Raw genomic sequence first — 27,098 nt, 5'->3', positions numbered from 1 at the left:
GAATTCCCTGCACTGTTGCAAGTTTACCTTAATGTTGGGGCTTTTTTGTGTCCTTACTGTCAGAACAACATTTTAATTTCATGTGTCTATAAATAATGTGTTTTCTATGACTGAAACATCACATATATTTAATATCCATGTGCTTCCTTAGCATTTTCTGCATGCCAAAGCCCACATGCTGCCCACACTGTCTGAAGCCAGTGAATCAATTGAAAAACCTTCCATTTTACTACTTTTAAGTTGGGGGTTTTTTGCTTCCTTCCACTGGTACACAGAGAAGTTATTTTAAGAACAAAAGAAATAGTACTATTGACATTCCACTGTACATCAGAACTAAATGCCTCTTCTCCTTCTAATTTGTTATTTTTAGGAAAAATTCAAATGGGGCTTCTCTCACATCATACCGACAGAAATTGGGTAAACATGCTCATCATAGTATGTAGTCAGCTTTTCAAGCAGCATAAATTCATGGACAATGAAAATGTATCACAGCAGACAACCAGAAAAAGTGAAAGTCATCCCTTATGCCTTGAAATCTAGAGCCGTAAAATATTTATTGCATCCTACAGTACTTACCTTTTTGATCTAGTCCACTGACAAATAGACAGCATCATAAAATACAAAAATGTGTGCCTATTGGTTATGACTTATCCCTGCTAATACCCCTTAGATCAACTTAATATTACCATAAGCACTTCTTATATATTGCTTATGCCCCATGCTGTGATTACTTATCACCTGTTAAGGGCATTGCTTAATTACATGCTGATTTTCAAAAGATTAAAGTCTTATCACCATAAAATACTGCAAAAATTATGTTAGGAAAGATCAGTGACTTGCAATTTTTACATGCTGACTTGTTTGCTGGGTTTCTGAAGAGCCTGCTGGAAAACCTAGTTGCCCAGCAACATATTTAAGACTGGAGTCATTAGAGAATATCTGAGCAAAACTAAGTGCTACACAATCTGAACAGGAAAAAACAGCTGTATTTCAAAAATAAATAAGGACTACTGTTGCACAGTTAACTGTCTACTGACCACAAAAAGTAAAGGAAAAAATACAAGACTATTACAAACAAGTTGCAGAGTGTTAATATCTCTTAGTAACCTGACTACATAATTTGAGTTTAAACATTATCACTTATGCTGTGCTTATTAAACACAGCTGCTTAATAATACAGCTAACATTTCTGAAGTGGCACACAGTTAACTTAATACTTCCACAAGCAGCTTGGGAACATAAACATAACAAATGTCCTGTGAAATTTTGAGTGTTTATCCATTTTTCTTGCTTCCTGTCCTTATAAATGCCCGTAGAAGTTTGGATGCAGTCTAGTATTCTGTACCATTTTACCTTAATAGGATGGAGTTAAGGGAAGGAAAACAATAAGACCCAAAAAACAAACCAAAAATCCTAATAAACAAACAAACTCCCCCGCCTCCAAAAAAATCCCAAAAAACTAAGAAGAAGGCTGCAGTTGTTTGAAAGAAATCCCCAGACCCTAAGATGCAGCTGAAAAGAATCTAAGCCCAACATAACATCAAGAAATCTCTCTGAAACTTTGACAGTTAACAGCATCACTACTTGAATTTGTTTCTAAAAAATGGAGAGTGGATAAAAAGTGTTCTTACCCAATTCATAGAGATGACCACCTACATTAACTAATGCAATAAAGTGAAGATCTACTTTTTCATCTATACTTGGTGCCTGCAAGACAAAACAAGACAGAAAGAAATTGTGTTTATTGAACTCTTATTGCTATATGATTAATGAGCATGTATCATCATAATATAAAATATACCTGGACAAAAGAGATTACAATTGGGAAGCAATTGTAATTCTGGATCTATACAGAATGGCAGAAGTCAAGTGAGGGACATTTTGGAATACAAAGGAACTGTCTGCAATGCATGTATCAGTAAGAATCCATGCATTAAAGTATCTGGAAATACTTCTGATTATAGCTCTACATAAAAACTCTATTTTTCATTACTGAATTAGAAGTAAAATCAGCTCAAATACATAAACATCAAAAATAGACTTTCATATAAATAATTAATCCTTCACTAATCTATCTCCCATAAGAAAGTGATGCAAGACTCAACTCTGAAATGGTAATATTTCAGAACTGAAAATATTCACTGGTCAAAATAATTTTTTCCTCATAAGCCAACCCCAGTTAACCAGTTTCCTCTTCACAGGCAGTCAAAACAAACACATCTTAGGTGGGGAGGAAAGATAATAGCCAGAGGTGCCCAGACTGAATTTTGCAAGTGGCATCATACTCATTATACCCAGTAAGGACTGAAATGCAGTGACAGCACCAAGTTACACAACATAAAAAATGGTTACAGTGAGTAAAGATCTACCTAGCCCAGTACTGTGCTGGCAACTACAGCAAGCAGCAAAAGCTTTTGCAGAAGTTTGTGGGCATCCAGAGCATGGTGCTCCACCAACACACGTTCCCAGCACCTGCTGAGCAGTGGTGCTGGAACCTGTAAGCCAGAAGATCATTCATCACTTCTGAGCCAAAAGCTCTATCACCACTGTTGTGTTTAATAGCAACTGATGGTGTTAATTCCTTATCAGTCTGTCCAGTCTGCATCTGAACACAATTTAAGATGATATTGTTTTGATCAAATGGGAAAAAGGACTTCAGGTTTTCTTAATTATCAAAAACCTGACTTGTGTGAAAATGTATTTCATGAATTTTCTTTCATCTTTAATTACTGCTAGGCTTACATGAATTTTCTAAAAGACTCCAAAAATGTAAAAACTTGCTAAAAACAGATTAGAGTGTAAAATAAGCTGTAGAACCTCAAAGTTGTATCATCTTCTAAAGACTGGGCTCAAAATTTCCTTTTTGATGGCCATGAAAAAAGACTTTAAAAGATGATATAAATTGAAGAAATTTGGCAAACAACCAGAACAACAGAGTGAAGGACAAGAAGTCACCACAAGTCCTTCAAATACATTAAGAAGGCCAACGAATGCAGTGCTGTGGAGGAAATGCTAACAGCTTACAGAAATTCTGTGCAGCAAGCTCAAAAATGGGAAAAAAAGAAAAAGAAAACAGAATACCACACAACTTCCCTTCACTCTCATTTAAGATTTATCTCCATGACCAGTCAGAAGTGTGAAAGGCACAAACATCCTATTTCATCACTGTTTCAGAGAGCCTAGAATGGAGAAAATGCATTCTGGCCACTGAAGATGAGGCATCTGATATCAAAGGGGCAAGAGGATCTTTCCACCAGAAATTCAAGCTGTCTGAGTGAAATGGCCTTTGATAATTTTGTTCCACAGAAAGCCAAACAGAGCCAGGACTCAGCAAAACCAAACAGCCCCAAGAACTTGACTACTCCAGTTGCAAACTATGGAAACCAGAAGTTTCCATAAAACCACACAAGACAGCAGGTAATGTCCAATTGTTGTTATTGCTATTGACCACCCAACTTTTTACAGACATCTAAACTGTAGTGCTACAAAAGTGTGCAGGCAGGCAAGGTTTGTAAAATCCCACACTGTCACCTAATTCCCTTCATAGACATACCACTTCACAGCTGTTCACTTATCAATTAAACATATCAACTAAGAAATCTGGGTTTAAGAAATGTCATGGTTAGGAAGAAGACCACTGCCAGTTAGTGTCACTTTAGGAAGGAGGTGGCTTAACAATTTAAAGCCTACATCTAAACATACTCTACCTGGGCTCAAGGTGACATGAAGCAGGAGAGTACATCACTATTTCTGAGGACTTTGAGATGTTCAGGAATTGATTTTTACTACGTTTAGAAACAACATATAGTTGCCCTTTTGACCATTTTGGGTGTTAAGTTCTTTGTCAAATTCTAATAAACACCCTTTCTCTAGAGAGACACCATTGGCATGCTTGGAATGCTGAGGCTATATATAGAAAGAAGATGAATAAGTAAGCCATCAAAAAAAGCATGATTGACTTTTCATAAAGTTTACTTAGAGACAGACTGCTATAGAATCCTGCTGAGTTTTTGTACAAGACTAATCTAAATAACATGCTTTCAGTGTGCTATTGCCATAAACCGTGAGAAATGCTGTGTTTTTACATTTTTGATTCCCCAATCCCAGAGAGAATGAAAGTGCCATGCCATTATTAAGTTTTCTACCATATGTTCTAGTGTATGCAGTCTCCTTCCATTAAGATTTCTTTCCATCTAATCTAGATAGCAGTAAAGTTGATTTTTATATGTCTTGAAAAAATAGGATTTCAATAATTTTTGACAGAAAAAATTTGCATAATCATAAGCACAACAAAACAATAAGATCTAAATAGTCACAATGACCTAAAACTTTGTATCATAAAAATCTGCTGCTCATAACTTAAGCAAACAAGTAACTGGATTAATCTTTCCCAATGTGATGAATCTGATTCAAAATCCCTCCACTCCTCCCCTCCTTAGGGAAAAAGCCCCCAACACATCCATATGTGTGCAAGCACACTCAAACACACACAGACACCACATGAAAAGCCTACTCAGGCCAATTTCCACTTCACTGGGAAGCCCTAGAAATTCTAACACTTGAACCAGAAGACTTTAAATTTCAAAGGAATGGAAAAAAGTGGGCATGTCAGCTCCAGGGAGATGTCTTTTGTGGTCTCCTCAAAAAGCTACACCTTTGGCCAAGTTTTCAAGTTTCTAATAAAGTGTCTATGTGAATGTTTAAAAGAACAAGGAGCATAGCTTTAAGAAGTCTTCCTGCACATTAATCACGAAGTATTGCTTAGAACAGTTACAGAGGATTTTCTCCTGACTGCTCTTCTTGTCAAAGACTACAGTAGCACAGACATCAATCAAATGTTCAGATTATCTGTTCCTCTAATTTTTTTCACTTAAAAGCCCAGTCAGTGTGCAAAAGGAAAAAAGCACATTTGAAGGACCACATGTGTGTATGAACCACAAGGAGAAAGATGTGGGAGTATAAATTATGCGATTGTCTAATTAGGATTTGGAACTGACCTATGGGATTCAAGACTCATTTTTCAAGTCTTCTGAAGAGCTGTCATGGTGAGTACTGGAAATGTATACTTCTCTCCTATGCAGGAAAGACATAAAGAGGAAGAATACCAGCACCTTGAGTAGCTCACAAAACTTCTGTTATGGTTGCAATCATAGTATAAGAAGTAAGTTTTGGTAATTTGGGTCAGTAGAAATAATTTTTCCAATTTACTTCTCCAAACTAAAAACATGCTAAAAAATAAAAACCAGAAGACTCAAAACTGATTTAAAGAAGAAAAATATAAGTTCAGTGCTCAAAGTGATGGTTCTGAGAACATCATCTCAAATGTAACTTTTTTCCAAGGAATTAAGGTAACATTCAATGACAATAACACAGAATATTTTCATGAATACTCAGTTGCACACACAAAAGAGACTGCCAAGGTTGTCTGCCCTCTAATTCTGGATATCACATTAAAAGTACTTCGATATCAGAGTCCCTGTTTTTCAGAGGATTTGACTGCCGTCTCTGTTAACCTGGACATTCAAATAGAATAATAAACAAGTGCTGACCTTTGTGAGAAATCAATTTGAATTGACTTGTCTCAGGTCAATACCCATTAGTTGAAACAGAACCTCTACATTTCTTCCTCTAGCAGGAATCAAATCTATAATTAAAACTGCATTTCCCAAAGTTTTCACAATATAAATGATAACCCTTCCTATGCCTTCTTGTACTAAGAAATTCCTTTAGTTTTACCTTTCACCAGTGCATGCTGCCCTCTCCTCATGAACTAAACCAGTCTTTCCAGTTGTTGCACTAACCTTCAGAAACTCAATGGTACAATGCCACATCACTGTTTGCCCAATCGTGTCAGCCTGTCTAATAAAGTATATTTCATCACCTGCACAGTTTCTCTTGCACTTAGACCATCATCCCAATCTAAAAGTTGGTGTTCAACTTTCATGCATTTTAAATCTTTTGATCTTCAAATGTTGCTCAGTCAAGACATAACTGTTTGTCAAGTTTATGTGCAACTGGTTTCTTTTCCTAAGAACTTCATTTCTGTGACAAACTTACAACTGAGGAAAAAAATGGTCTTGCTCTCATGGATCCACTGAACAAGCCTTACCACAGCCTGCTTAAAATGTATTTATGAAAGACCACATTATAAGAACAGATGCAGTGTTACATGACAGTTTTCAGGCAATTTCTTCCAACTATATCTTGTATTTTTATTATTCCCTTACGCTTGCTTTTGAAAGGAGAAGCAAAGCAAGAAGCCCCACGAACCAGTTTAGTAGAATACTTTGCAATACAGGTAGTGACTGGGAAAGGAAAAAGTCACTTGGTGTTAAGTCAAGAAACTGGCATCAGGAGTCTGTTAAGTTATGGAAGAGTACTGAAGACTGATAGGGAAGAGAATTTTGCAGAACCTTCGAGAATAAAAAAATACAGATACATCCAATTGAAAGATCATGACAAAAGCATCTACAGTTTTAAGAGAAGAAAAAAACCTTAGAGGTTTATCTACACCAGATATTACAAGAAGCCAAAGGAAAACAGATCCAAAAAAGAAGACTACTAGGTATGGTTTATATTCAATAAATTCTGAAGTAAAATGGAAAAAGTGATGCAATTGCTGTTGAATAGATCAGACATCTGTAACTTCTGTTTTGCAGCATGGGATGTGCTTGGGCAAATACACTGTGTAGGACTGTGAAAGGCATTTGGGTCTCAGTTAAAGTATTGCAACTAAAACAAAGACCACTGGAATGATGGTCACAAGTTTTCAAGACTGTTTCTGGCTTTTTCTCACAAAACAGTGACATCTCTATTCATGCTCAATATACTGCAGTGAGTTTGTCATATAAAAGGCAGCAACCCTAAGGCAAACAGAAACACTGAAAGAATAGATGATCTGGAAGACAAAGTGATGAGGATGGAGGGAAAGTCAACATTACTAAACAAGCATGCTGTTAGCTTATCTTAAAAATTTGCCACATCTACTGCAATTTATCAGATTTGTACAGAACGCTTCAGGACAGTATTTTCAATTCCCCCCCCCCCTCCTAATATATGTCCTTAACTCATCTAGAGACCTGCTCTAAAAGGATGTATTGGGTCTGGCAGAGATGGGGCTCGCTTCCCCAGAGCAGCCCTCCCACTGCTGAGCTTGGCACTGGTAGCTGGAAAGGGGCTGTGACACCCCAGTGCTGTGGCCACTGCTGAGCAGCGCTGGCCCTGCATCCCTGCCCTGTCTCACATCTCACCCTCGGCAGCAGGAGAGGGGCGGGCAAAGCCCTGTGAGGGACACAGCCAGGACAGGCGACCCACACTGGCCAAAGGGATTTTTCTGTATCATATGAGGTCTGCTCAGATATGAAAGCTAAGAGAAAGGAGGAGGAAAAAGGGAAAAGGAACTAATAACATTAGTAATTGTGACAATTGTCTTCCTGGCCAACCACTACACACACTCAAGACTGGCTTCCCAGGAAGTGTCTGGACATCCCCTGCTGATGGAAAGTACAGAATAAATCTTTTGTTTTCCCCTGCTTTCATGTGAAGCTTTTGCTTTACTAAACTGCCTTTATCTTGCCATACAAGTTTTTTTCTCTTATTTTCTCCCCAACCTGGCCTGCAAAGGAGGGGAGTGACAGAGCTGCCTGATGGGCATCTGGTGTCCAGCCAAGGTCAACCACCATTGAAGTCAAGGAAAGTTTTCAGCTAGGAAAACTGCTTTTATTTAAGGAGCCTAGAAAAAGCCTCTCAGCATCACAACTTTTGCTCTAGATTTTGAAACAATATTTTTTCTGTTTGTCAATGTTTTAGTGGTAGAAATGTACTCAGAACTACAAGAAAGTTCAACTACATTTTAAACACAATATACAGGATGTTCCCACCCCTTTAAATTCAAGAGCATAGATTTCTTAATAAAAACAATACTGAAGTGCTCATACATTTCTCATACAATGCTGGTCTCATGCAATGCTGAGCAGTTCAGCCTCTTTGTACAGCTAGGAGAATATCAGAGCTGTACTAATACTACTTGTTGACAGGACATTAAATACCACCTTGTCATTCAAATTTTACAAAGCCAACGGAGACAGCTTTAATGCCAAAAATGCTGCCTGGTTTCTTCCATAATAAACTAATTTACAAAAAGGTGGTCTTAATTTTCTTGTAAGGCATGTTATACGAATGTGCAAAGATGAGAACAACATTTAGTCACCAATACATACCAGACTATATAGTATTTATCAGTATTCACTGATGAATCTTTATGTATAGGCCTTGAAATTTTAATCTGTTGGATGAAGACAGGACATCGGGGGAATTAAGGTATAATATTTTAAAACCTCTCAGAAGCAAGCTTCTGCTTTGCTAAATAGAGTTGTACTGAAAGCTAAACTAATTTTCTGAACATTTTTAAAGGAAATGTTCGCTACTAGTGGATGAGGACTCGTTTTTAGACATTTTCTGAAGTTAACAAAACTCTCAGCTTGGTTTTCTGCTATAATGACAACAGATTATGCTGTAATGTCTTAGATAAGTCATCACTTATTTACTGCTGAAGTAAACTCATGTTCAATTAATGCTTTTGTTCTAAGCAGGCACACTCAAGCTCAAGTCTCCTTCAAGAAGTTTTCTTAACAACAAGCACAGATAAGTCAAATTCAAACATGATCCCAGTTTCAAATTACAGAAACATGACATAGAATTTTTCAAGGTTTGCTAAACAATAAAATCCCCAGGTAAAATGTCAGATGTTGTTAATGTCAGCAAAACAAATGAGGGTAAGGAGCATGAGTTGGGAAGAATTTAAGTCAGTACTTAACTTCACAACTCCTCAGATCCCAAAATATTTAACTAGCTCCAAATGATAACATCAAGAATGGTCCATAGTTCTGAATATTACATGAGAGCTAGATACTTAATAAAAGCAATTACTATTTGCATGAAGAGAAAAGAGTCTGGGAAAAGGCCTCATCTTGAGATATTTATCAGGATGAAAATAAAAAAGCGATAAAGAAGTGGAAGCATTTGACACTAATTTTTAATATCAGTAAAACATTAAGGGTTTCCACATGTGCAAAGGCACATCTGAATGAAAAAGAAAATTATTTGGACCACAGCTAGAGTAGTTATTTCACCTCTGTAAAAAACCCACCTATCTCAAAGAAGAATTTCCAGGAACACAGGTGAAATGTGATCAGTATCAAAGAATGATAAAAACAAAATCAATGTCCCAATTCTGCATTTAAGAGCATTAACTTCTATACATCAAGATTTATTTTTCTATTCATGTATGCATTACATGAATAGAAGTGTGATCACTCCTTAAATGCAGGATGAAATAGCACTAAAAGACTCCTTCAGTTTGACGTTTCTGCTGGTGGCCATTAGGCCATTTAGAAACATTGGCTACTCTGTACATATAATTTTATTTTTCAAGATACATTTGTGATCGGTGAGTGAAGGAGGAATAAAGTTTTCATTTGATGACAAGCTTTTCTTATTGGAACATCTTCCCTTTCAACTGCAATGTCTGAGTACAAACTATATGAAGAAACAAGACGTCAAGTGAGAAAGTAACCAGCCCCTTGGGATTAAAGGAAATATTTTATCATTATTGAAATACCCAGGGACCATTAACCAAGAGTTAAGCAAAGAAAAGGAGACTAGGTTTAGGATATGAGAACTTAAAACCAGGTCTCAAACACAGAAGAAATAATACCACGTGGCAAAAAATTAGAAGCCCCTTGATTTAGCAGATCCAAATGAAAGATCATGAAGATGAGGTGAAAAGAAGAGGCTGGATGTGGAGCCTATGGCAAAAAAAAGTGCCAGTTAATGAAAGGTAAACTTCTTTTATGCTTTGAAAATGATTTAGCATATGTATGGAATCAAAAATACCTGGACAGCAAAGCGTGGAATGATGTACTTTTGCTGTCTGACATGGTGGAAAGGGAAAAAAACAAACCAGGAAGAAAGAAATCTTAGGAATGGTTGAGAAAAGACCCCAACAAAACATGATGCCTTCAAGACTGAAGCTACGTGGCGGAAGGCCAGTGTGTCAGAGTAAGAAAAGACTGAAGATGGACTACACTTACAACAGAATGAAGCCCGACAGATGGAAGGCGTATCAAGGGCCGCCACCGGCGCAGACGGACTGACGGACTGGGAGCCTTTGCAGGACCTACATGATTACGTTTGGCCCAGGAGAGGGATGCTGAGTGACACAATGGTGAGGCCTTCGTTCTGCTGTGGCTAACCTGAGGCTGCGATGAGCATGGTGGTGAAGACAGCGAGGACGATGACGACTACATAAACATTAAAAAAGAACATACTTAGCCCACTGAAACCTGAAATAGCATCCCTGCAACTGCAGCAAACAGCAACTGCAGAAATGTCCACTATTGAGTATACTGTCCTTCAACTGCTCAAATCACACAGATAATAATCAAGAATGTGTTGAATTTGAATGAAAAGATGAAAGAACACCGCAAATAAGCAAAGACATTGTTCAAATCTGAAGTTTACAGACAGATAAACTAGAGGTTATTCACACCCAGGGAACTTGACAACATGAACACAAAATAACTGACTCATTCAAGAGACAGTGTTGGAAAGTGAGGAGGGAGGGGATTTAAGCATCATTTAATAGAAGAAATCATTCAGAAAGAGAATGAATCAGTTTTGTCTACAGCTACAAGGGCTGTGAGCAATAGCTCTTTGGCAATTTGGGATAGCTAGACTGTGCTGCTCTGGGATTTAAGATGAATCAAGTAACTATGGCAACAGAACCCAGAGTCTTTCTTTACTGTTTCATGTCTAACATAAAAGGAAAGCAAAGGAAAAGGGAAGCTTACCGTGGTGAGGTATGCAACTTCCTAAGTTTTTCACCTATTCTTCTAAAATAGCAGGCCAGTGGCAGTACTGCCATTAACACTCAGGATCCCTTTAGTATCCGTGGAAGCAGTGGGACTATGTTAAACCATTCAAATTGTTACTATTAGAAGAAAGACCATAGAAGTATTAAAAATGACTCTCAGCTCCAACTGACAAAGTTATAGTAAATATATTAAGACCAGAAAGGACCATTGTGATGATTTAGTTTTGATCTTCTGTCCCACACAGGCCACAGGACCAAACAAGTTCAAGTTTTGCATGGATCAGAGCATACTCATAAAACAAAATCAAACATTCAAGCTTAACAATTTTTTAACTACTGAAAAAAATCAGAACAAATAAAAAATTCAATCAATCCTGTCTATAGCTACATAGAGACAATAAGCAGCATATTCATACAGTTTACTAAAATTCATAATAAATGAAAATGCAAACTTCTTAGTCCTGTTCAATGATGACATAACATGAACAATAGATTACATCATTCATCTGGCCATGATGCCAAACCAGGAGCTCATCTTCAACATTTCATCCACTATTATCCTGGAATATATAAAAATCCCCAGTGTTATCTAGAGCCTCTCAGAGAACCCCTTGCCTTCTGTCAAGAAATGAAGTTAATCTTTTGTGCTAATTACACAGCTTTTATTTGGCCTCAGAAAAACACTCCTTTGTTTGAAGCTAATCTAAAGGGCGATCCAGATTGTCCTGTGTTGATGTCTTGTGCTTTAATATCTGCTGATCTTTTTCCACTGCCTGTAAGCTTTGAGGTGTATTTTAGTAACAGAATCATGGTTTGGATAACAGAATAATGGTTTGGATTAGAAGGGCCCACCTTAAAGATCATCTAGTTACAACTCCCACGTGGGCAGGGACACCTTCCATTACACCAGGTGGCTCAGAGCCCCACCCAAATCGGTCTTGGACACTGCCAGGCATGAGTCATCCACAACTTCTCTGGGCAACCTTTTCCATTGCCTCACCACCTTCACAGTAAGGAATTTCTTCCTAATGTCCAATCTAAGCCCATTGTCTTTAAGTTTGAAGCCATTGCCCTTAGTCCTGTCAGGACAAGCCCTTGCATAGTCTGTCTCCTCAGGAGTTGCAACCTGGTCACCCTGCTATTGTCTTCCATGTCACTGACAGACTACTTGATAGTACAGGTCTTAGAACCAGCCTCTGCAGAGACCCACAAGCTAACACACTAACTCATCACTGACACCCCACTTATCTGCCCTGAGACCTGCAAAGTTAGGGCAGGCAGAACAGAAACTTCAATTCCTTAAGGTATGTCCCAAATGGTGCATTCAATGGAATGACTGCAGTACGGGCTGTGAAAACCCAAGCATTAGATAGCTTCTCTGAAAAAATAAATAATTTTCACTCTTATTAGTCAAGTCACTGTAATGCCAGTTAAAACTATTTACTTTCTTTGCATTATTTATTATTTTTGAAGCAACTAATGTTAGTTCTCTTTTTTTTTTTCCTATCAAGAGAGGGACAATGAATTGGTTCTTTCTGCTCCCATATTGCTGACCTTAAAGAAGGAAGATAGGGTTAAGGATTTTTCATGAAGAGCAAGCATCAAGTACAGTAGAAACTGTAAAGCTCAAAGACATGGAACTTTACCAAATCTCATAAACTGTCCAGAGAACACAATTTTCCACAGGGTTGTCACAGTTTGGTTTTTTCCTTTAATTTCAAGCATTCTGATCCACCTACATCTCATCAGCTCCTAATAAAAGAGGAGAAAACTAGAAAACCTCCAATCCAAAAATGGAACTACATGAATAAAAAGGAATTCAGCAATGTCTTACAATAGCTTAATTGCTATTACAGTTTACCTGTACTACTGACTGGGGTTTTTTCATATGCTTCACTTGAAGAACTGATCTAAAATGAGACTTTTTACATTTAGATAATGTATCAGATGGCTTTAGAAATGATCTGTTATCAGCTTGCTTAAGGAAATTTTAAAAGATGATTGATAAAAGACTGCTTCTAGAATTCCTCATAGTCCACGGACCTTCCAATGCAGGGAGGAACCTGTGAGATTAGAACCTGCTGTCAGGCAGAAGTTTAAGAGCTTTGCTGACCAGACAGTTTATGATAAAAGGCAAGAGACACTTTTATGTTTTACAATTTCGTAAGGTGCTGCCATCATAACAGACAGGATTGATAAGTCTTCCAAGAATCTGAATTGTAGTATCTTTTTAGTGAGAAATAGTTAAAAATTGACTGGAAGCTGTTAAACTGTATACTTTTGCTCTGAAAAAAAATCCTACTTTTTAAGGACCCCTGTGTAATTACTGTGAAATTGTTAATAAGATTTTGAGCAATACCAAATTTAAGAATTGTTCAACAGTAGAGGGATAGCCACAATATTGAAATATTTTCTTTAGAGAGCCTTCTTTTAATTTTGCTACCATTTTTACCACAAGTCTATACTTCTACCATTCTTCTACATTGTACTTCTTTGTTTTCTGGCCAATATTGCTAAAATAATGAGAAAATATAAAAAAAAACCCTTGCCTGAATGTAATGAGACCAAGAAATACTTTAGCTTTTCAAAACTGAATTTACACCATAGAATACTATTTGGGGAAACGAACACTTTAGTATATCTAGTTAGTATTTGTCCTGATTTTTACTTCCATTCATTGAATCTTTTTATCCTTTATTTCCTGTACTAGTGGGTCCCCTAGTGAGATAAACTAAGAGAACGAGAAACTTTTCCTCTATTTAAAATATACTTTTGCATCTGTAAGAGTAGAATTTCAGCAGACAATATGTAGGAATTCTAGAAAAGCAAACTTAATACTGGATTAACAAACTAATTAACAAGGCTGTAATAACCAGAAAATTCTATGCATGGTTTTAATAATAAGCACAAATTAAGCTATGTGAACTGAGGTTGATTTAAAATGAATATTAAAATTAAATTAGAATTACATGCTAATATTACTATGAAATTAATGTTAAATATACATCTCAAAAAAAAAGAATGGTAATTCATACATTTCACATTTAATTTAAAATATGGAAGACAAATCCTAACTTGAAACACCCTATTCAAACAAAATTTATTAACAGCTAGAAACTGCAGAAAAGCAAGAACTAGTCTGACTTCACAAGAAGAAAAGATCACAGAAGCATATTCCTGTGCTGAAAATTATAATAGGTCAAACATCTGAAGTGGTAAAACAAAAGCCCTGAAAGAGAATTCAATGTTATTGTCATATAAACCAGTAAGCACATAAAGTTTATTGTCTGAAATGCAAAAAAATACATTATAAAGAAGTTAAAAGCTTCATGGAGTAGGTCCAGAAAATGTTCAGGCAATTACCATCTGCCCCAATCCAAAATTCACTCCTAGCTATTACTAAAATCTAAGATCTAAAAGGAATCACTTGCAAAGTTTGTCAGGCACCAAGAGCTGTGCTTCTGCACGTACCTAAAAGTGCCTAAGTTTGATAGTGCTGAAGAGCTCGTGGCTTGGTTCACACCAAACCTGTCAGGTTCTAGAAACAGGGACCTGTTTGCTCATCTTGTTTGTGGAACCCAATCCAGCAAATTATTTCAGTCCATGTGTAATGCACTGAGGACCTGACAGGACAAAGCAGTACCTGGTATTGCATGACCATTTCTAAACAGAAATACATATTATTGATTACCTTGCTAGTGGCCACAAAAATTCATCTATCTGGAAACTCAGGTCTAGAGCATCCTTGCAGCGAGATGTTCAAGCCCATGCTACCTTCCTCTTTGGAAGCTTCCCTGCCTATCAGCTCACAACCTGTGCTGGGACAGGGGCTTTTCTCTTTTTCTCCATTCTGAGGTTGTGTCACTGTGTAGAAAGAAACGCCAGCTGCACTGGGACAGAGATAAAATGAACTTTAACTACATAACAACATGTCTGGCAACTTGGGAAACAGAAGGAGGTAGCTTACTTTCAGTCCTGGTCATTGTTTCATAGGCACAAGCCTGGGATCAGAGGCCCTGGCACATGTTCTGCATCTGCCCAGTTGCATTGTTCCATAAGCATGCAGGGACTCGTCCCAACATGCTGCTCATTATACAGTTCCCATAGAGTAATCCCTGGAGCAGAGGTGGGAGAAGGTTGAAGCAACAATAAAATGTACAACTTTTCCAGCCAAGTGGGCAATATAAGGGTTATTACAGCTTTAAGATTATTCTCAGAGAGGGTGTACTTAGTATCTATCAATCACTTTTCCCCACCACCTTTTGCAGCTTTGTTTTTCTTAAATAATTGCTCATTATTGAATTAAACACAGTATTTTAAAGGGTCTGTATTACAGTTAAAACTAAGTGTTCTTCTTCCTTAGTCATTACCATTACTGGGGTTTTTAACATGCATATTAAATCTATGTATCACACTGTCTGAAAAAACCCTCTTCCTCCTCTTTCCTTCACAAGGGTTTTAAATTTCTCAACAGCATTTCAAGCCTTTGTTGGTGGTGGTGGTGAAACCTTGAGAGACATTAAGTTCCTTCATATTTTTATAAAAAGATAAGCAGCCAGACAGAGGAGAGGGATCTGACAAAGGAAGAATTCCACAGAGGCAGAAGATGCTTCATGAGCTCATCTCCAACATTACAGAATTCACATGAACTAGAGATGCGTGCAATTCGATTGCAAGAAAAGCTTGTTCCAAACTAGATATTCCTTACATGCAACAAAAACCTGACCAACATGCAAATTCTTAGAAAGTTAAGATTCAGAAACTCCAGTCCTCACAGATCTACTCCTTTTCCAACATTACAATTATCAACACCAATATTATTGAGACTGAGATTACAGACCAAACTGGGCTACATCTGCCAGCAGATCAACATCAGAGCCAGTCATTTTAGTTAGTCCTTCTGCAGCCACTAAAAAATATTTACAGTATTCTCCATGTAAGTTTAACCCATGATTAAGAATGGACAATATCCCAAGAGTATTACTTTGCAAGACATACGGGTAAAGACAAGAAAAATTGTGAGATTAGAGCACCCCCAAAAAAATCTTTCCAAAATTAGTGGTCATTTATCTCTCCCTGAAGACTTAAAGTTCTATGGTCTATGTTAGGCAAAAGTCAAGCTAGATTATCACAATGGTGACTTCTGTGATCAAAAAAAAAGTGTAATCACAACAAAAAGAAGAAAATTTCAAAGGTTAGGGAGCTCTGCAAAGGCTAAATGACTAGATTTTTTTTCAAATAGTTTTTCCTTCACAAGATTTTTTTTCTGAAATAAATTGAACAGCATTGTTGCACACCAAATACTGTATTTTTGGAGTGCTTCCTCGAGCAAAGTCAGTTGATGCAACATCAATTCTCTGAGGGGTTTTAGCCCACTGTCTCGCTTCAGCCATATTGGTAAAATGTTGCAAGTCTTAAGAATTGTAAACTCTTTTCTTTTCTCCTTCCAAATTAGTGGTATGATAAAGGAAAAAAAAACCAAACAGGAGAGAGCCAAATAATTTTCTCTTCTGCCTAAGAGCAAGAGGCTGACTGTGACCTCAGCCATCACCTGTCACACCTGGCTATACCCTGCTGCTTGCTGTCTCTTACAGATAGTGCAAGAACAGCACAGGAAGCATTATGGATTGGAGAGATGCAAAAAACCAAACAAAATAAACAAACAAACAAACAAACTTATGGCAGTTGATTGGTAGAGATGTTGGATGCAAAACTGTAGAAATATTTTTTCACTTGTGTTATTTCTTATAAACTTGTTATTTAAATCTGTGGGTGGCTTTATGGGTGCGAATATCCTCTATAGTTATGTTTCATCCCAGGAATCAGAATTCCTTCATGCAGATTTTATAGTTAAGCATAGGATGCAGAATAACAATTCTACTGTATTAATACCTTTTTAGCAATTTGCTCAGTACAGAAATCAGATTAAGGCATGTCTCAAACACTAACACATTAGGTAACATGGCAATGCAATGAGTCACAGACTAACCAAGCACAATTTCTAAAACATTTCACGTGATTCCAGTAAGTTCTTTTTCACACTTTTACTTTGTAGACTGTAAAAGAAAAAAGAAAGGCCATAGCTAAAATTTTTAGGAACTTCACCACCTTTACAGGAGAGATTATATGCTTGTTCTCTAATGCTAAGCTAAAAATAATGCATGAAACAGTTCCATCATTGATTTTATATTCTCTCAAGATGCAAATGTTTCTTTAGAGGACTATGGATTATTCAGAAGAAACATCAAGGAATATGGGTGATTTAAGAAAAAAATCCCACCATATGCTCTTGGCAGGAGCAAAAGGGAAGCTCTTTATGTTTCTTCTCTAACAATAAATTGTAATGCCCCAGGGGACCAGAGATCTTTGGAAGTTCAAGTTTTATAGCAGTTGGGAACAGAGTGCATTGATTCTACTTAGCTCTTGCCAATGTTAACGACTGTTACTGTGATCAAAGTCTAACTTCGTGCATTCCAAGCAAGATTATAGTTCTCCAGGCACATGAAACAAGTTTACAGACTACAGTTTGCAGTTATGTTTTGAGTTAAAGAAGAAATCAAGCTGTGGTAGTGTTTTTAGAGGCTGCCAACTTCAATCTGTGTTAAAAATATTCCTGATCAAATTTGTGAACAAAAGAGTATCTAAATAAACACATTGATGTGTGCCAGTATTTCAGCTTTTTGTGAACATCTGAGACATGACCTTTTTTGTGATTTTTGACTCTCTCAGTATAAACACCAGTTTTGATTTTCAAAGGCTGATTTTTTAATCAATATTTTTGATAAGAGTCTAATGAGGTGCAAGAATGTTGTTTCCATTTGAAGTAGCAGCTCAGATGCTGCACCTCTGTCCATTCAAGTCTGAGCCTCATCTCACTAGAATACAGTTCTAGTAGCCAAAGCTGTCAGATGGGAGATAGATGTACAAAGTGTACTAAAATAACTTAAACAGGAGGAGTTAAGAACAAAGGAGTGTTTTCTGTGCCCTCCCTTAATAGTTGATATATTTTATTCTGCAGTTCTGTTTTCTTCTATCTTTCTCTTCTTAACAACTAATCTTAAACACTGTAGGTAAACTTTGTTTAGCTGGACATTCTCATCAGCCTCAAAGGAAGAGGAAAGAAAATACATGAATGTCAGAGCTCTTAATTTTCTCCTAAGAATTTAGGTCATGAACAAAATCAAAAGCTCTTAATTACTCTCCAGCCAATATCCAACACAGTTCTTACTACTCTGTAACCAATATCCAGCATAGGTATTTCAAGTGGCCATATCACTTGTGTTTATTTGCTTGATTGAAACATCATTTTGAGCCATGCTGTAATAACACCTAAACAAGTGAATTTCCCAAGGACCACAGATCACATTCTGCTAAGCAGCAATGCATAAACGTTGCTGAAACTCCCCGGTCCAAAATAACTTCGACCTCCATCACAAAAGTGGTTCCATATGCCACAAGGACCACATGACATAACAAAAAGCTCACTCCATCACTTGTACTTTACATCAAAAAGTGATATGGAGAGCCATTGGCAGCAGCTAGTGATACCTTATGTTACACCAAGAGCCTACCAATCACTTAACAGCACAATTATTGGAGTATTTGCTGTTCACAAAAACTGATCTAAGTCTAGTCTGTTAAACTTTCTCCTGTCTTTCCAGGAGTGTGCCTGTAACCCCTCTGTGCCAGCATTAGCTCCTACAAGGCTACAGGATCAGCTGTTTGAGGAAGCTGTTTGGGAAGCCCATGAAGACACTGTAGGAAACTTGCCAATCTAGCATGATTTTTACAGCCACAGATACACACAGCTGGCTAAAACTTCAGATAGTATTACCAAAATAGCACCTGAACAGGAGCTAAGCATGTCAAAGCCTTGAGAAATGTAGAAATTGAATACAAATTATTCTCTGGATCTAATTCCTTGCCTAAAGGCCAATTAATATTTTTAAAAGATTTCTGTGGCATAGTTTGCCATTTTCCTTACTGCAGTCTTGAGCTGTAATGAAGCACAGTTGCAAAATTACTGGATACCGATGCCAGTAATATGAGAGCAGAACAAAAGTATCTTCTATTCATGTTATTATATTCACATATTAAAAAGGTAAATTATTTCAAGAATCAGGTACTATTTTATACCTGGAAAAACTTCCCTGAAGCATGTAATTGTTTAATTGAGTTAAACAATTTCTACTGGCTTATTTCTACACAAAGTGTGCCTTTGCATTTCCTCCTCTCCCAGGCAGCTATATAGTAACTTTATAATATTAATGGAAATGAGGGGTAGGATACAAAATAAGTTTCTTCCCCAATTCAAATTTCAAAATTTATTTACTCTGCAAAGACTCTAGACCTGGAAGTCACTCTCATTTAATAACGTTTTCCTGTTTTCAAAAAAATGTTCCCTATAGATTTTCTGCTCTGTTACTTGCAAATAGTTACTACAATTGTTTTGAAAGTAAGGATGAACCTCATCCTGATCACTGCTATAAACTGGTACTTTTCCTCCCTCAAATATTGCTATAACTTAGTTGTAATTGATCACTGCTGATTAGACAGCTAATGTAGATCCACAATCTGTCATTTTAATATTTTTGAAGGGTTGTGGTTTTTCAAAGGAGAGTGTGGTTTTGTTTTTGTAAAAGGGTATCCAAAATGTTAAGGTGTGTGACAGTAGGGTTTCAAAGCTTATGAGCTCCTCAAGGAGGCATCAGAAGAACAAGAAGGTAAAAAAACCCCAAATGCAAAACAAAAGGGAAAACTCAAAGATGGCTCAGCCAAAAGCAATAAAATAAGGATCAGCTTAAAAGTGTGTACAGTTGGGCAAAGAAACAGGTTCTATTTTCCACATCTTAAGATATCCTAGATATTGTAAATAGAAGTGCATGCTCAGCAGAAGACTCATGGAAGAATAAAGAGAATCTTGAATATCTAGGACCCTTTCTACTCTCAACAATAGCTGCAGTTCAGGAGCTGTCACCCAGAAAAGAATACACCAGATCTATGAAGCTTTAAGGTAAAGACCTAGATTTTTTTTTTTTTTGGCAGCTTAGGATATGAAATACCTGTCATTTAAGAAGGTGTAAGCTTCATCATCATAAACTTCAACAGAAATACTGTTCCAGGAATCTTACATTAATTGCCCTCATTATGGTACGTGAAAAGACAACCAGAATCAAACCACTCTTGAAGCCAACAAGACAATTCTTCTGTGGAACCATTCCCAGTCTTACTACTTGCTACCAAAGTAATTTTAAACAGACCTACATTATTTACACAGAAGTATCCATAAAAAGTTCCCATAAGACTGCATTAGCTATTTATTGTAGCAATAAAGCGAGACATGGAGCCACACAACCCAGAAGTATTAACAGAACCTGGTCCAAAACCTGGCCTGAAGGATTAAGTGCAAATTTACAACCCTTTTAATTAGCACACTTGAAATGAATAATCAAAATGAAAACTGCTTAACAGTTCTTGAAAGATTAATCTCCTTGAAGGAAAAAAAATCTCTTTGACTTTTAAGAAAAGTGGTTGGTTTTTTTTAACTAAGCAAATGAATCACAGCTATCAAACCTGGGAAGCCTGCTAAAGCACCCAACAAGGCAGAACATTCTATAGTTTTCAGCTTCAATCCGCTTATCAATTCATCCTCATGTTCAGCCAAATAGATCCCACAGTAATGATACATCCCACAAGCAAACTGACCACTGTAAATTCTAGCAGTCATCATCTGGAATCTAGAAGCCCATTACAAGTAATATCTTGCCTAGTGTGAGGGTATTTTCCCCCTGAGAAGAGCTCTTTAAAACAAACAAAATTTAGGAGAAAAAAAATCTAATTACAGATTATACTAAAACAGAAACAAATCCTAACCACCAGACAGGATGACAAAATACAGAAATATTAGGAAGACAGCACTACTTTATGCTATTACTTCTGATTTTTACCTCTAGCTAGACTTACTTTATTTTGAGGTTTGAAATACTTATGTACATGAAACAGAAAAAAGCAGAAAATGCATGAGCATATTGTAAAAACTAAGTCATCACAGAGATTATAAAAAAGTCTGTGAAGACATAGCAAGACTGTCAAGGGCAATCAACAAATAAAGACTTTACTTAGAAGTATTAAAGATTGAATCCTCAAATATCTGAAACATCAGAACATAGAAAAAAACCCCAAACCTACCAAACAGAATTATCAGAAGAGAACCTGTCTGTACTCTGAGCTGTTTTTAAACCTTCTGCAGCTCATGATTCCAGAAAATTTATGTTGATCATATGATGATGTGTTTTTTATGGTGGAAGGAAATGTCCTTCCTTCCTAAACAAATCAATGGAATTGACTGCTATCCATCCCACTTCTGCAAGTTACCCTGTCTAACACAGATAAGTTTTAGCAAGACTTTCTAAAAATGTGAGTGGACAGTAGTATGCAACACCTATCTAAGGGACAGAACCACCCATACAGCAGGATTTTCTCAGGAAGAACACAAGCCAAGTTAATCATCCTAAGAAAAAGTAGGCCTGCATGTTTTCTCAATCTTTACATCTGTAAGAGACCTAGAAAAGATCTGTAAAGACCTAGAAAGTGCTTTTGTTCACAAAGCATTAACTATACAGCACTTACTATCACTAAGCAACTAAATAAACCACTTTACTCAAGGAAAGATCTCTATGGAACATGCCTTGACTATATGGACAGCGGAGGAGGTGCATGGAGGTCAAAAACCACAGTCATAGGTTCCTTTCCAGTGCTCTTATAGGAACTTTAAATTCTCAGGAAAGTAATCCTAACAAGTAATGGATATGCAGGAGGAATAGGATTCTCTTCTTTCTTTCCCAAAAGGTGCTAGAAATCCTCAACTTACCCCAAAGGACAAGGCAACAACCTCATTTGATCTACATATGGTAACTTCAGCAGCTGCAGGATCATGCTGCTTATCAGTCCCTTCAACCCCTACATGGAGAGTACACAGTGACATTTAAAATGTACCCATGGAAGGAAGAAGAGATTAACTCACTTTATCTCTCAGTTACACTTCTCAGCATATTCATGTTTCATATATATATATGTTGTTTCACTTAAAAAGAATTTTACTTTAAAGTAAAGCAAGTCCTTAGGTACCAATGAATGGGGAGGCCTTGGTGCCTTGTTTAACTACCATCTGGTAGGACAGGATTTCCAGGCAATTTGATGTTCCAGTAACAAAGCTTGTTTGTTTCTTCCCTCCTTGACTGATGGATGAGAACTATTCTGAAAAAATGATCCTGGAAAATATATTCAGTCTTTGTACTATTTCAACTTTGGAAACAAAAAGACAGGAAAAAGTCATTTCACTAGTCTAAGGAATACCCATATTGAATTACTTACAGATAGAGTTATAAAAAATGGAATAATAAACAATTGGCAAGGAAACTAGCTATTCAATATCTGTGTTGAGGCATGGTTGCTAAGACAATCTTGTAATTTTTTATTATGAAAAGAAGTCTTCATCTTTCCATGCAATTATTAATCTTTTGTATTGTGGTTATCTCGATCAGGAAACAAATTAATTAGTGGAAGTTCAAGAAGCTAACTGTCCGTTATTAGGAGATTCCATCATCACTTAGGTGCTTCCTGAATCTTCATGAAGACACTCAAAACAAGCAGCCCTTGTATTTTCTTTCTCAGTCATTCCATAATATCTGCCAGAAGAAGGCAGAGACAGATCGTTCCCTACATGAACCTTACAGTACATCAAAACAACTACACAAGTTTCTCTTTCACAAGGATCTCAGGAAAAGATTCAATCTTCAGCAATTTATTGGGATAATCACTCTTTCTGAGCTGGCCAAGAATATCTAGAAATGAACTCATTTGAGAAAAAAAGAAAAAAAAAAAAAAAACAGACCATATTTTTGAGTCTTTTACTTAGAAAAGGAAAAAGCAACAAATTTGTTCTGATCCTTCTTCTTGAAATATAGAACCTTGGCTAATTTAGAGAGCGAGATAAAAAGAGAGAGTGGTGTGGTTTTTTAAATAAAACACTACAAAGGAAGTTGAGTATCTGTAACATAAAGAGTTAAACCAATTCGCATAATTTTCATTTCAAGACAGGGCAAGGGGGAGCAGAAAGGATTGATTTGCTTTCTCCTACATTGTATAGAAGACACTGCACAAAAAAAAATGTTACCTACTGCACTTCAAAAAGAGAGAATGGATGAGTCACTGGAGCCACAGCCAAACACAGAAGTGTTTCTCTTTTTGTCAAACAAAGCAATGCTAGCAACAATATAATCTTTTTTTTTTTTTTTTTTTGTCAACCAGATAGTGAAATCTGAACCGGAAAGATGGAAAACTGACTTAGTATGACTGAAGCAGAAAAATGTTGAATGTTCAAGTTTATGGTTATATCAGGGTTCTTTTGTCAGCTACTAGGCTGTTTTTTCCATATCACACACAATCTGTTGGGGCATAAATGCTTATAAATGTATGTAGGCATGAGAATTTATCTGAATTTGTATTGTATACAGACGGCACACACACAGCTGCAAACCAACTATTGGACTAATTCTTTTCCTGAATTATAATTTTCTAAACTCTCATAAAATGTTTGATACACTTGTATGGTTACTATGAATCTTACAGTCTTACTACAAATGTGTAACATGAAAACCTCAAGTTTCTGTCCGTTTTACTCTGAAATGGAGCTTAGAAATATCTTTCATGTTATTTAAGAGCTAAAAAAACCTAATGCAAACAACTCCCACCACCAAAACCCACAAACAAACAAAAAGCCCATAGGCTTCAAGTTTGGTTCCCCCCCAGCAATGTCACTTAATTTTGGACTAATGACACAATTCTGAAAACCAAGCAATAATCTCAATTTCACTGAAAACCTTAAACATGTGATTGCTTTCACATCAATTATATTCAACTCAAAGTAGATATAAACAAAGACTTTTTAAAAAAATGGATACCTCAGTCTGACCTTCATGGGCACTGGATTCATGAGTGACACGAATAGCCTAAAATTAAAATATACTTCAATCAGACATTAAATGAGAGACTTTCAGTGTTGTAAGAACCATTCTTGCACTTCATTTTATCAATTACATAGATGTAACTACATTATTCAGTGCTTATAATAAATAAGAAAATGAATAAATTGATAATCTCCACTTCCAAGGATCTCAGAAGACCACTCCTTCAGTTTCATAACAGTCAATTCAGGTCAAATATCTCAGTTTGTAATGGGACTTTTGCACACAGAAAATGCTTTTTTTAGCTATCATTTTGAGCAGAAAAAATAATTTAGATAGAAGCTCCCATCAGTCATTTTGTGTCCAACATTTCCATGGAAAATGTCATAAATCTCTGCTGTTTCTGTTTGTTACTACTTCCTTTAGCCACATGTAAACACTTCTGTTCCTGAGGGCTTCACAATGTGCTTTGACTTAAAAATCATCAAGATTTTCATTTTGAGAGAGGATCCTCATTACCATCAGGAGCAACAGCACTGTCCTCCATCCACCACTGGCCAGATGTTTCAGCCACATCCTTTCAAACAATACTAATGATGTGGCTAATCACATTATCAGCTACCTCATCTCATGGTTGAGCATGGTAGGGGAAGGAGATCATATTTCAGCCAAATCAGCTCTTTGTGTGCCTCAACTGCTAAGAGCATGGAGATATGACCAGAAGGCACAAATTAAAAGAGGCAGCAAAAGGACTATCCTTTCAGCAATACTCTCAGATCAGCTTAAATTGACCATTAAACTATATTCTGAACCCATAAAAAGAAAAGATTATGCACACATTTCTCATGCATTTCAAAGTAATTTTAAACTAAGCCAGGGAATTAATGTGGATGAGAACATTGACAAAATCCGTTCTGCTGACTGAGCTATGGGCAGGCAGGAAAACTCTAAAATACCAAAGCAGAGTTTCCTTTGTAGCAACTGTCTGACCACAAGTTCACTGTAAAATCAAATTTGTTTAGCTGCTTCACTGAGTCAACCCCCAAGGACAGCACCTGCTCATGCAAGTAATTCTTACACCATTTTAAATATAAGTAAAAACACATGATACTAACTTCGTAAGTTTCTAGGTATTTGGCCCTCTCTTCAGGAGTCATAGATAATGAATCTTCTAGGAACTTTTTCAGTGAAGAATTAGTTTCTTAAAAAAATTTAAAAAGACATAATTAGTGTCATGTTTTAATTCCAACTTCATTCACAGCTTACAGAATCCAACAAAAGATCTGAAGATAAGATAGAATTGCACTGTATTTTTAAGACACAGAAGGCTGATAATGTTTTGTAATGTTTCAAGTGCTTTAGCTCGTAAATTAGTATAAAATAATAATTTTGTAATTATAGGTAAAAATGCACTCTTTCAGCCTTTATGAATGGTTATATTCAGAGAAAATAGTACAAAACATATCCTTCCCTCCATGGCTTCCCACAGTTGAGGAAAAAAAGGGAGAAGCTAGCAAAAACCAAACAAAAAAAATCTTACCAAAGTTCATTTTATCTCTGTTGTTTGCAATAGCATGAATGAGCCCAATTGTCCCACAAGCATTGTTAATGGTCTGCTTCATGAAATACACTGATGATTTGACATCTTGTCCCTTAGCTTTTATTCTCTCTTCTTCCTCTGTTCTGAAGGTTTCATACTAGAAGGAAAGTTAGACACAAATAGTTACAGTTATTCAACAAATAGTACAAATAGCTTCATCATTCAAGACAAAACAATTTATAAAACACAACAGCTAATTACTACTGCCATTTGAAATGTTTAACACATGTGGTCCAACAAGTGTATTAAACTTACCTGAACTGCTCTATGCTGTTTCTTAACCCAATGCCTTCACACTTGAAACATCATTTTGAATATGTGTAATCTAAAACAACTTCAAAAATTTTCAAAGTATTTCCTTTATCTGAGCTCATGTCACCATCTCTCCTCAATGCAACTTTAATGGCTTTTTAAGGACAGAAGTGTCAAAGTGCTATCAAGAAAGCCATAATACTTCAGGTGATTAATCATCATAAAGCATTCTTTAAATGTTCCACTGTTACATTTCATTTTTCCCAGGAATTTAAAATAAGATCTATATAACACCCAAGGCATCAAAACAGGCCTTTCTGAAGCAATATTCATAAAGTAAACTTTTATTTTCTGTAGCAAAAAGAGAATTTGCTTTGACTGAACAATCTAAAATACTTGTTTTATAACGATCATATGTGACTAAAACCTGTTATACTGTGCAATAGTGTGTCAGTTTTATGCTTTTTTTTTGTTGTCGCTGGCTGTGATTTGTTGGATCTTTTGCGGGAGGTTTCTGTTATGGGGCTTTTTTACTGGATTTGTTTGAGATTTTTGTTTATTTGCTTTTGTTAAATTTTAATTTCGAACAGAAAAAGAAATAAATAAATCGACAAATGTTCCAGTTAATGATTCTTCCTTTGCATCTTTTATTAGGTACTTTTGCAGATAAAAAAAAAAGAATTCTGAAGCAGATGGGCTTTTTTATACAAGTATGATGAAAGTAAAGTAAGACTGCAGAATGTTACCAAGGAACTCTTCCTGCAAACTCCTGAGAAATTTCCCTTGTCTGTACTGTCAGGACAAACAAAACTAAAAGCTTCCAGCACCATATTTCACTTTTGTAGGTTGCCTCAATGTTCTGAATAGGCTAACTAATAGCAAGAGCATTATAAACCATTTTAATTTGGTTTATCTACAAGCTAACAAAAAATAGCCTTAATTGAGATAAAAATTTCACAGAGTTCAATCAGACAAAAAGTTCAGACTAGAGAAGTGAACAATACAGCTGCCATTCATTCCTTCCCAACTAAAATAAAATCCACAGAAAAAATAAATATATAAGTGCTGAGAATAGCAAACATACAATTTTGAGCAAGGGATAGACCAGATCTCAACAGATTCTTCCTAAGCTAAGCTATATCCCAAAATTTAGATTCATTTGGGTCTATTCATTCATTAGGCCCACAATGCCAGCACTCACAATATTCACTTTGTCTACAGCATACTATGCAGACTAAGAAAGCATTGACCTTTAAAGTGTACAACAACCCTAAAATTATCTGAATGCTAACAAGAGTAGCTTGCCCTAAAAGCAAGTTCTAGGAAACTGATATACAGCAACCACAGAACCACTGAACTTCCAGACAGAAGAACAGACAGACAGTGAAAAAAGTGTTAACAAAGGCAG

General features: G+C 36.4%; 1 protein-coding gene across 1 annotated transcript in view; it reads right to left on the bottom strand.

Annotated features, from left to right (window-relative positions):
* Positions 1–27,098, bottom strand: part of UCHL3 (ubiquitin C-terminal hydrolase L3) — a 41,048-nt gene that overhangs the window by 2,504 nt on the left and 11,446 nt on the right. Inside the window, exons 4-7 of the mRNA XM_059466397.1 lie at positions 25,379–25,535; positions 24,954–25,039; positions 23,836–23,883; positions 1,632–1,707 (exon numbers count right to left, since the gene is read on the bottom strand). Of these exons, the coding sequence (XP_059322380.1) occupies positions 1,632–1,707; positions 23,836–23,883; positions 24,954–25,039; positions 25,379–25,535 (367 nt within the window). The remainder of the gene's footprint in view (positions 1–1,631; positions 1,708–23,835; positions 23,884–24,953; positions 25,040–25,378; positions 25,536–27,098) is intronic.

Source organism: Ammospiza nelsoni, chromosome 2, assembly GCF_027579445.1.
Source record: "Ammospiza nelsoni isolate bAmmNel1 chromosome 2, bAmmNel1.pri, whole genome shotgun sequence".
NCBI classification, from domain to species: Eukaryota; Metazoa; Chordata; class Aves; order Passeriformes; family Passerellidae; genus Ammospiza; species Ammospiza nelsoni.
Note: the sequence above shows the minus strand (reverse complement) of the source record. Positions and strands in the feature narration are given on the sequence as shown.